We start from the raw sequence: 12273 nt of genomic DNA on the forward strand, positions 1-12273 counted from the left end.
TCTATCAAAATCAGCCAAATGATTAGTGTGAAAACTGAACTTTGTCATAAGTCTTTATCATGATGGCAACTGTGAAAGTTTTAAGGTAAGTGTGGCTACCGCATTATTATTGCATTGATGCCCTACTATTCCATTAACTCCAGTACTCAAAACATTTTGCAACAAAGGTGGAGAGAATAAAGAATGACAGTAAAATAGGTGCTTACCAAAGTAAAACCAAACTTAAATCATGAAATAAAATGTAGAAAAAGATGTGTTTTGCCAACTTCCTGCATGCTGGGAAGATAGGAACCAAATACATCTTAGAAAACCATTGCTCTCACCTACAAACTGAATGAAAGCACGGGTTAAAAAACACTCCCTAACTACACACCAGTCCTTTGAGCATAAGCACAACTCCACTCCCAGTCAGCATCTCCTTTATGTACTGTACAATCTTTGCACGTTTACAACCTTGAGAATGGTTTAAAAATTACCAAGGAGCCTGCCCAGCTACTGGCTGTTCTAAAAGCTAAGTAGTATTGGATCTAGATGACCAGAAATACCAGCCATAATTTACTCTGGAAGTCAAACACCGCCACCACCACCACCACCCCCAACAAAAAAGACAGTAACAAAAGTGGATGATGTTTGTCCAGAAGTTGAGCTTAACTTGAAGAAGGCTTAATGGAATTTGCTCAATTTTCAGAGTAAGAAATGGCACGAAGGATAGAGATTCTGTCAAAAGCAGCTGCAGGATTTGGTACCATCTTTTCCAAGTTCTGTCTATGACACCATCATTGCTGCAGTTGCTTAACCCATCTCTTTCTGGAAAAGACAGCTGCACCTCTTGACTTGATTTCCTGTTGTTCAAGATGTGCACAGTTCTTATTTTATGTCAGTGGTCAACCTTTTACTAATGCGAACTGCTTTGTATATCAGATAACTGAAAAGCGGCAGAAAATTAAAGTTAGCACAGTAAGCTAAATGAATAATAGAAGAGGGTAGAAGAGGGAAATAGTAAACAGTATGGCCCAAAGATGTGCAGATATGAAATTTGTCAGTGGGATAGATTTGTTTTATCTGCGGCAATCTGGTGCCTTCAGATGTTGGGGGCTGCAATTTCAATCAATTCCAGACAGTTTAACATGGATCTCCTTTTAGGGGTGACAAGAATTTTAGAAGAATCCCTATTTCAAAGCTAGTCTGATCACACTAGATGTTATGGGAATCTTACAGGATTGTGCAGCTATTCAGATCCAAATTATAGAAGAAATGCTTGGGAAGGGATATGGTAATGGCTTGCTGCACCTTTTCCTGATATCAGGAAAGAATGTGTTTTGAGTTAAAGAAGTGTTAAGGATGTGGTGGCAAAGGCATGTGCCTTTTTAAGTAATGAAAACATTTTCCTGGGATGATGCAGCTATCACACAAACCCAAAGAAAGACATAGACTCTTTAAAAAGGTGCCAGGAGATGCAGCAACTATATTCATCTTATTGGTCAAGCTCCATCCAACACATCTGCCAATTTTCTATATTTGCTGCTGTATTCAGGCAGCTGAGAAAATGTAAGGATACACTCAGTGCACCATTGAACAACAAACTATCCAGGATGATAATTCTTATCGCTCTGGAATACCACTTTTTTATCTTGAGAATTTCAACATCCATGCTGAGGTTGCCCCATGAGAAATGGTTAAGATTTCATGGACCTGTTTGGTATTTGACTCTGCATACCCAGCAGGATGCAAAAGGGATTTATGTTTGGCTATTCTGTTTGGCTAGTGTGCTATTGATCTGCTAGAGCAGGGGTGTCAAACTCGCGGCCCATGGCCCAGATGCATTTTCCCCAATTTAGCAAAGGGTGTGTGTGTGAAGTCACGGTATGTCACGTGACAACACTGTGCTAAAGGATTATTCCGTAACTCCAGGTTAATGGGCAGATCATTCTCTGGGCATACTTTAGAGTAGCAGCTGCTATAAACCTTTGTTTTGTATGTATGTATGTATGTATGTATGTATGCATGCATGCATGTATGTATGTATGTATGTATGTATATGGGATGAACTTGGACGATCTCCCATCTAATCTAATCGGTGTTCATTATTATCAAACTCCTGAGCTGTAGAAAATAGTAATGGCCTAAATAGTTGGTACTATAGCATCTAAATGCTCTCTTCTCTTTAGAAGTCAGTTGACATCTTGGTTTTCAGAAAAGTGAGAACAATTAAGTAAACAAAAGAATAAATAGCAGAAATATGAGCAATCAGGCCAAACCATAGGGGTTTTTAGGCCCATTTATCATTTAATTTTTAGACTGCTGCACTCTTAAGACACTTGAAATAATATCTGCGGCAGCAATTGCCATAAGGATATGCCTCCCTCTATTATGTCTGCACAAAACAGTCCTATGCTTTAGGAAAAAATGCTGCAACTCCATCAGGATTTTGGGGGAGTGCCAAATTCAGAATCCAGCTCAGGAATTTTCACTGGTTTGTTTGCTTCTGCAAATAAAGCTAATCAGGTCTGCTTCCATTTGGACTCTACTCTTGAGACAAGTCATGTTCGTATTCTTTTCATCTGTGGATATGGACAGGATGTGTGGCAATGAAATCTACCACTTAGTTGTTCATTCCTTATTCTTCCAAGCAGAATAAAACAGCCACTTTCAATAGACTTCATAATTAAGGTGATCGATTCTTTCCTGAGTGTGGAATGTGACCTGCATACTAAACTTGAAAAATCTTTATGATAGGTTACTCAAATATTCTACTCTTGGATAAGATATTGATGAAGTGATGACATCACAATTCCAGATGCACCATACTCATTTTAATAGTGTTCCTTCCAAGATAAAATAGTGAGATAACTTTGTCATCTGGAAAAATGATTTATGCCAGAGATCATAGCTGATGCTATGCACCTTTTATTGGATCACTTGGTTGCTTTCTGCCTTCAGGCTTTCTAATGAGTTGGGCCTTGGGGACATGGTTTTGGAAGGACACCAAACTTTATTTCAGTGTCCAGCAGGTGGTGCTGGAAGAATATCGTTTGACCACTAGATATTGACCTATGGAATGCTACATGGTTCTTTTATGTCTTTCATGGTTCTTTCATACTGTTTAATATCTAAGATATCTAATCTTTTTGGAGAAATCTTAACAGGACCCCCATGGCAATTCTATCCTTCTACCTACTTTTTAACTCCAAAGAAAGAATCTGTACCCTTGAATGCTGTCTCAGTGATGGGCTGCATAAGGAACAGCCAAAATTAAATTCCAAGAACAATGAGTTGCTAAACTTGGGATCAAAGTAAAACTTGTTCTGGGTGGGAATGCATCCCCCATAAAAAGCAGGTTCACAGTTTGGGATTGCTTCTTCATCTCTAGCTGACTGTGGATTTGCAAGTGCCAGCTTTGCTAAGGTGCACATTTGCATAATTATACTCAGCGCATCAAGTGCAATACTTCCTATGTTGCTTTGACACAACAACACTGGATCAATGCCTAAGTTACAACCCATCTTGATTAGTGTGAAGCTCCTTTTGTAGGTTACACTTTAAAGAAACTGGAAAGTACAACTGGCTATTGACTGAGCAAGTAGAGATGATGTGGTCAAGCTACTATAATATGGATTCTGTGGTGTATGATCTGGACCAGGGGTCTCCAACCTTGGCAATTTTAAGTCTTGTGGATTTCAATTCCCAGAATTCCTCAGCAACCCCTCTGGGAGTTGAAGTTAAAGTTGTCAAAGTTGGAGACCCCTAATCTGGACTGATGTGCATTGCTCATAGGGCACAATTTAAGGTCTTCGTAGGGACCTTTAAAGCTCTTAGTAGCTTAGGGCCTAATTTGTTCCTGTCCTGCTTACACAAATCTGCTGGTACTCTTCTGAAGATGCCTTCTCATCCTGCTTGAACCTTTACTATAGGAATGTGGGAAAGCATCATCTCCTTCAGCTCTGAAGTTATGGAATGTACTCCCTATTGACCTAGTTGACTCCTACACTCAAAACTTTTAGGAAGACAGCCCACAGCACCTCTTCATCAAGTTTTTCATTTTCAATTGTTTTGACAATTGGATTTCATTTTCACTTATTTAATGTTGTTATATTTATTTACACTTCTAGTTTTTACATCATGGTAAGAAGACATCCAGAGAGCCAGTTTGGTGTAGTAGTAAGTAGTTAAAGCATCAGGCTAGAAACTTGGGACACCTTGACTTTTCGCCAGTCACTTTTTCCTCAGCCCTAGGAAGCAGACAACGTCAAATCACTTCCGAAATCTTGATCTTGACAGGAAAACCGCAGAGATTCATTCAGGCGCTCACCAGGAATCAGAAACTGACTGGAAAGAAACGGGGCGGGCGGGGGGGGGCGACCCATCTGAAGCGTTGCGATATACATGAAATAAAATAACGTGCTGGTTACCCATTATTTCCTTCCCATTATGTTTTAGCCTTGGATGAACGGTACTTCATGCTCCCCCCCGAAGTGTAGAGGGGCTGATCTCCCCCCCCCAAAAGAAACAGACCCCGACACGAGCAATTAAGATCTTCATCGAAGTTGAGCTTCCTTTGGGACACCCACCAATAAACACGATCCGAGGCCCCGCGCTTTTGCTGCCCCTCCTCCGTTTGCTTCCAAGAAAGCCCCCTGAAAACGGCCGCCGTGTCTCTCTCTCCCTCTCCCTTCTGCAGGGAACCCGGCGCTGGGCTCGGCCAAAGGCTCTCCGCCGCGCTTCTCCCACGCTACCCCGAAGGGCGAGCCGAGACGCGCACGCCTGCGCCCCAGACCGCCTCCGAGGAGAGGGGAGGGGAGCGCCTGGCTGGGACGCGCAGGGTAGCGCGGGGTGGGGGGGAGGCTCCCTCCTGCCGCTTGCCTTGTTGCCGACCTCTTCTCTTCGCCTCCTGAGAGGACTCGGATTAGCTGCAGCCGGGCGCCCCCGGAGGCCCCCGCTGGCGTTTAGTTCCCGGCGCGCTGGGCTGAGTTGAGGGCGCCTCCTAGAAGAGCCGGGGTGGGGGCCGCTCCGGCGCCTTCCCCTCTTGCATCTTCTCCTCACAACCTGCCGTTGCCGCCGGCGGTCGGGAGACCCAGGGGCTGTTCTCCCTCTCTTGTCTTTTCTCCCCTTGTCTGTGTCTGTCTGTCTGTCTGCCTTCCCTTCTTCTCGACATGGATTTCTCTTTGAGGCTCCTGGTTTTATCCTGGCTTTACCTGGAGACTTTAGGGGACTTCGACGGAAGGTAAGTCGACCGGGGTCCCCTGGAAGGAAAAGGTTGAGGGGGAAACGAGAGAAAGGGCGGCGATCCGAAGCCCACGCTTCTTTTCCGAGCTGGGGGAGAACGAGAAAGCGTCCAATTTGCTAAGGGAAGGAAACAGTTCGCAACCTTTGACGCTCCCTTCTGTTTTCCTCACGAACATCTAAGAGTGGCTCAGGCGGGGCAGAAAACCTGTTGCTGGTGGAATCGGTCTGCCCTCCGTTTTCTTTGCACAGGATCCAGAACTTGCTCGGTTCAAAATCTTAGCACTTTGCACAAAATACAAACAAAGTTTTCCCTTGCTTGAGGAAGCAGAGCTGGGAGGTATCAGTAGCAGAGGCACCTGCAGTAGGACGTTTGCAAGACCCCAATAACCCTAAATTAGATAAATGAAACAGCTTGTTTTATTTTTGCGTTCCTTTTTTTTGTAATAAAGCATAGCCTTTAGGTGCAGGAAGCAGTTCAGATGCCTAAAAGACTTGTGGCATAACGATTGGCACATGCTTCCATATAAGTAGTCCATTTGATCAAATGCATAACTTAATAATGCACCTCTTTAAAGTTTCGGGAACGAAGACTCCTGTTTGTTATTTAGCATTTTTTGCTTGGTTTGGGTCTTCCACTATTTTAAGGCTACCCCCCTCTGGAAATCATAAACCTTGAATTGTTACAAGGATTCCAGCAAGCCTTTGAAGTTGGTCAGTTTCAAATTCCTAACACAGAGGAAAAGCCACTTGGGGAACAGGAGACTAATTCAGCGCCAGGTTTTCTGGTTTGTAGCTTGGTCTCTAAACGGCTGCACTGCACTGATTCTCACTGGGGAGGAAACCATCTAAAACTAGGAAGGTTTACAGCTGGCATCTTGGCATTTATTTGAAAGTAAATTCATCCCTTCCAATGGAACTTACCTCTAATTAAATGTGAACAGCTCTGAGTCCTAATCTGAACTGATTCTTTTTTGACACAGGTAGCTGTGGTAGTTCTAAACAGATCATTGGACAGTTGAATTATTTTAAATGTATAAACTGACTGATAGGAACTCTCTGTTAGAGACTCACCTGAAGATGTCAGGGCTTAAGTCTACAATCTTCTGTAAATAACCCATCAAGTTTAGTATTTTGCTTTAAACATCCTTGCTAGTAACAAAAACCAAGAGTGCAGTAGATTTTTGATAGGGTTGGGAGTTTTACACATTAGTGTAGATGGAAAGAATCTGATCTGCATTTAAATGTGCAGGAAGGATACTAGCAAGAAAAATTGTTCTGGTTTAATTGCTAGGCTACTGAGAACTATGTTACTACATCTGTAGAGATGGTAAACATAACATATGATTATATTCTATGGATATTAATCATATTCTGTTGCTTGTACTTTGTGAAAATAACATGTTCACAAAAGGTAAACATGGAAGAAAAAGCTTTAAAACAAAATACTTTAATTGTTGAAGTAGTGATTTCCCCATTGTTCATGTATAATTATATGGATTGTCATACCAAGTAACTGCAGACTCCAGAACTCTTACGTTTAGCATCCGTGTAGCTTCAGTGTTTCAGGGTGACATGAGATGAGAATGGCTATCTCCTGTCAGATAAATTATGCAGTTGACAGTAAAACAAGGACTATTTATAATCTTGTAAGACTTTTAATTTATTTTTATACCTGTATGTTTTCCAGGAATGCTTGGCTATCTCTGAACACATATGTAAAACAAACATTAATCAGACAGGCTGTAACATTAAGGGCACAATTATATTCCACCATTCAATGCAAATATTTCAGTTGTGCAAAGATGCATGATAGGCAAGCCTTGACAGGTTTAGGCAGTCCAAGTTTCTTTTGAAATACATTGCTTAGTTGCCGCAACCCTTCTGTAACTGATAGACCTATTAAGAATATTATCTTTGTGCAATTACTGAATAGATCATAACTACAGTACTTTGACCTCATTTATTAAACCATTTTCATTGGAACACCGAATAATAGATACGGAGCTGCTTTTTAACCGGGTATCGCAATGCAAACAAATCTAAATGGGATCCTGTACATGAGAAGTGTTTATCTCTCCCTGTGATTTGAAGCCATGAAAAGAATGCACACCTGCTCTGTTTATTGACTGGAACTGATATAAGTCTCCAGACTTACTTGGTTTTTGTAATTCATGAAGACATTTAGGAATGGTGAAGAATAGCAGACCTTATGGCTATATCAGTAGGCAAATCTCATTGTAAAAAAACAAATCTTTCTTTAATATTATACTAGCCCTTTTGGTCTCTGGGTATGGAGTATGTTCCAGTCTCCAAAGAGTCAGAGGCTCAGGGACCCAGAAATTAAGGGAAGCCCAGATCTCCAACACAAAATATTCTGGTTATACCAATGGACTTGGAAACGCAACTGCAGACCCTAGTATGATGGATTCATAGAATCCATCATCACAATAAGTATGTTCACCCTACAAAATCAGCTGATTTCTACTTCAAGTTGAAGCTATTAATGGTTGACTTTTGTGTCCAAAGCCCATCTCTAAACACACACTGGATCTTTGCTATTTAATATCGAGAACTAGATTTGATTTAGCCTTTCCATCACTTTTTCTAATAGTTCTGGGGATGGACTGGCTTCAAACTCATAATCCATATATTAATTAGAACTAGAATGACTTAACCTTTGATACACCACCTGCCTACAAGCTTACAGCCTGCAGGACTTTAAACCACCCACATTGCATGCTCTAGCACAGGGGTGTCAAACTCAATTTCATCATGGGCTGTGTCAGGGTTGTGTTTGACCTCGGAGAGGGGGAGAGGGTGGAGGGGGCAGGGTGGGCATGGCTCTATGTCACTGTTGGGGGCGCCTGCCAGTGAAAACAGGCTCCCAAGCTCCGTTTTTGACTACCACAGCCTGCAACCCTCTGCCAGTGAAAATGGAGTTCAGGAGGGCTGCATGCAGCCCTCACAAGAGAAGTTTGTGCAATTCTGCAATGCTATAAAAACATACCCTCTATACCAAGGATCACCAATCTCTGGCTGCGGCCCACTACTGGGCCTTGATCCATTCAGAACTGGGCTATGGAAGTGCACGCATATCCCCACTGGCGTGAGTAGTCAGCAAGCGCATTTGCATGAGAAGCAGGCAAGAGCAAGCAAGCATGCTCCATTTGTATGAGGGGTTGGTGCGCATGGTGCAAATGGACCCATGCAGGTGTCTGCGCTTGCCCACCACTTGTCTGGAACCGTCCCCTCTCCCTTCCCCCACCGGTCCCCCAAACCAAAAAGGTTGGGGAATTCCGCTCTATACTATGCTGAAGAAATGAGCCTTTCTTTGACCTATCCGTATAAGCCAAGGGCGTCTAACTCGCAGTGTCACATTGTTGTCATGTGACGTATAGCGACTCCCCCTCCTTTTGCTAAACTGGGGGTGGGCATGGCCAGTACGTGGCTCATCAGGCTTGTGGTCCACGAGTTTGATGGTCCTGGTCATTTCCTCAAGGAGAATTTAGATGGATTCTGTTAAAGATGAATTTAGTCTATTTTGGAAACCTCCCATCCTGTACACATACACACTCTGTTACAGGTAGTCCTCAACTTAACAACAGTTCGTTTAATGACTGTTTGAAGCTACAACCTCACTGAAAAAAAGTGACTTATCACAGTTTTTCACACTTACAACTGTTGTAGCATCGCCATGGTCACCTCATCAAAAATCAGACACTTGGCAACTGGCTCATATTTACAACGGTTGCAGTGTCCCGGAGACAGGTGATCCTTTTTGTGATCTTCTGATTAGCAAAGACAATGAGGAAGACAGATTTACTTAACAACAGTGTTACTAATTGAACAACTGCAGCGATTCAGTTAACGAATGTGGAAAGAGAAGTCACAAAATGGGGCAAAATTCACTTAACAACTGTCTCAGCCACAGAAATTTTGAGCTCAATTGTTGTGGTAAGTCGAGGACTACCTGTAGTGGACTTTGTCATTTTTAAAAATCTGTTAATTGTTGGCAGTTGCGCTGATATACACACACTGTTTGTGTGTTTTACTAAGAAAGGTGAGCTTTTGTCTATTCAAGTGAACATTCACTTTTCAGTGTACCCTTCATTATCTAGATCCCTTATGTCTCTCTACGGCTTAGTCTGATACCTCTGATTCTGCTTTGAGTGCTGTGCTTTTATAATCTGATTAAAAGTTTAATGAGAGCTTGCTGTACATTTTTCTTCCCAAATCTTTTTCTGCCAAGAAAACTGAAGTTTCTTTAAAAAAAAAAGAAGCCTTTGGCTACCAGGGATAGTTTCCAACACTGGAATTGCTGTTGTGTCTGAAGGCACAACATGTTCTATTGAGATTCAAATTGATCACAGTAACCAATACATTTACAAACTTCTCATAGACTTACACTGTATATCAGGGGTCACCAACCTTTCGGACCTCAGGGACCGCTAAATTCATAATTTTAAATCCCGCGGACCACTAATGTGATCTGCCTAATGACTGGCTGGGTGGGCATGGCAAGGTGGTCATGTGACTGGGTGGGCATGGCCAACTCCATGTCACTCATGTCGAGGGGTGCCTCGCCAGCCTCTACTCGCCAGTACTTGCCTGCCCTCCCGGGCTCCTTAGGGCCCCAACAGGAAGCAGTTGCTAGACTTAAGCAGCCACCATGAGAAAGAGTTGGCAAAACAGCTGGCTCAGTTCAAATTGGATCTGACCAAGAAGGAGGCTCAGCAGAAGCACCTCACTGCGGACTAAGAGCATAGGCTTTCCAAGCAGAGGGAAGACCTGTGGGATTGCAAGGCCGGATACCAGTGCCTGGAGGCTTAGCGGGCTGAGATGGTCAGCCAGTTCCAGGCCATGATGCAGTCCAACTGGAACGAGGCCCTCTGGCTCTTCGCCACCAGCGTCACTTCCCTCCAGTCTTCGCCCAAAGCCCCATACCAGGAGGCTGAAGCAGACGCCAAGTTGGAATTTCTGTCCCTCTCTGACCCACACAAAAAGACCCAGAAGGGGGAGACTCTCTGCAGCAACATAAACATTCACTGCATGTATCCAGCCCAGGGTCTGTAGTTTGAGGACCCCTGATTTAGTGGAATATAAAAAATGCAAATAATTTTTCTGCAGACCACCAAAATTTTCTCATGGACCACCAGTTGGTGACTTCTGTTATATATCATCAGACCAGGGGAACACAATTTTCCCCCCATTCTATACGTATCTCTTATATACCTAGCTTGGAAAACAAGTGGTCTGATCTTCTGCCACATAATTATTTATTAACCCCGAAGCCCTCTTACTGTATCCAGTCGACTCCTAAAAAACACAATTCCCTTCCTTCTAGCATCTTCCCTGCCCTACGTGAGTGACTTGGAGGAAGATGGAAGATGCCTTCCCTAACTGGCCTCATGCATAGCTGCACTGTAGCAGAAACCACGCATGCGGGCTCAAACAGAGGTCTTTAAAGAGGCCTCTGTCATCTTCTGAAGAGAATTGCTTCACGATGATCAGTAACACATTCTTCTTCCTTGAGGGAAGAATTGTTGCTCTGGACATTTCATTCTATTTAAAACCACTTATCTTCTTTTCTGTGACTCTGTGGCTTTTTCTGGCTTCTTGGAATGGCATGTATGAAAGTCAACATTTCTTTTTGCTACACTTGTCAACTTTCCAGATCTCTTACCAGAAGCTGCCTGCACTGTTTGTCTCTTTCAGGGGCCTTGAGACACAATTTCATAAGAATGATCTTATGTCAAGGATCTGGATGCCATTCTAGCGGTGTTTATTTTTCCTCCACAATAGCCCGTTTCATTTCCTGTTAGGGTCTTTCCTTTGCTCGGGAAAAGAGATTATCGGCTCATTCAGATTTTCCAAAACCAAATGTTATGAATTTAATTTCTGATAAAAGCCAACAATTCATGACTTCATTTTGTTTCATCTGTTGGCTGAACAGTTCCAACGATCCCCTGCCTATCACCTATATTTAGATGATGAAACAGAATTCCCTCGTTGCTGCCTTAACCACCAGCATCATTGGACTGATATTTTGCTTGTGACTGTTTCTCATTTAATACGTCAGTTTATGTCTCTACACCAGTTTGCCATTTTAGATCATACACAGTTATTATCCATGACTGTGGCTTAATGTTTCCTGCTTGTCCCCTTTTCTTGAGAGTTTCTATTTTCTCCAGAGTAGCAGACAGATCAACATCTGCTCAAGGATGAGTTGTAGCAAGCCAAACCACTGACAAATGTTCTGCTAACTGACATCGCTAAGTGGGTCCCTGCATTGCTGAAGCCTCTTCCTTGTCTGGTAAGAAATCTTACCAGATTTATCTCTGTCATGTGACCATTCATATGACACCCTTTCCTGTACATACACAGACCAATCCTGCAGGCTTTTATCAGCCGCTTCAAACTGCACTGAACATACATCTGTTTGATACCATTTGAGCTTGGAACCTCAGGCTTATGTATCACTGTTCTATTATGCTTACTCCATCTCTGCAAGTAGGGATGAAGAATTCAAGGTGGAAGTTCCCGATGCATGAAAAGCAATCTGTTGTATTTGATAAAGAGCTCAGGTGACACAGTAGTGAGAGTGCAGTACTGTAGGCTACTTCAGCTGACTGCTAGCTGCAGTTCGGCAGATCGAATCTCAGCAGGCTCAAGGTTGACTCAGCCTTCCATCTTTCCAAGGTGGGTAAAATAAGGACCCAGATTATTGGGGGCAATATGCTGACTCTGTAAACTGCTTAGAGAGGGCTGTGAAAGCACTATGAAGCGGTATATAAGTCTAAGTGCTATTGCTATTGCTATTCATTGGAAAGATACTTAGAAGAGACATATCCTGGGAAATAGGTAGTGCAGTACTTAAGGCATCAGGATAGAAACTAGGAGATTTTGAGTTTTAGTCCCACGTAAGCAGTGAACACTGGCTGTTTCACTTTGGGCCAGTCACATACTCTCATTGCAAGGCTGTTGCGGGGAAAATAAAAGTAGAAAGGAGTGTTAGGCATTTAAATTAAGTTATCAAAATAATAAATACTG

At 42.8% G+C, this 12273-nt stretch overlaps 1 protein-coding gene across 4 annotated transcripts in view; it reads left to right on the forward strand.

Annotated features, from left to right (window-relative positions):
* Window positions 1-4860: 4860 nt before the first annotated feature.
* Window positions 4861-12273, forward strand: part of NPNT (nephronectin) — a 68886-nt gene continuing 61473 nt past the window's right edge. Inside the window, exon 1 of one of the 4 annotated variants that reach the window (XM_014062147.2) lies at window positions 4861-5221. In XM_014062147.2, coding sequence (XP_013917622.2) covers window positions 5151-5221 — 71 coding nt within the window. In that variant the 5' untranslated portion in view covers window positions 4861-5150. The remainder of the gene's footprint in view (window positions 5222-12273) is intronic. The other 3 variants (XM_014062153.2, XM_014062158.2, XM_014062165.2) reach the window with 3 other exon arrangements.

This window comes from Thamnophis sirtalis, unplaced genomic scaffold (assembly GCF_051295495.1).
Source record: "Thamnophis sirtalis isolate CommonGarterSnake01/CBP01778 unplaced genomic scaffold, rThaSir2_p1.2 scaffold_10, whole genome shotgun sequence".
In the NCBI taxonomy this organism is placed as follows: Eukaryota; Metazoa; Chordata; class Lepidosauria; order Squamata; family Natricidae; genus Thamnophis; species Thamnophis sirtalis.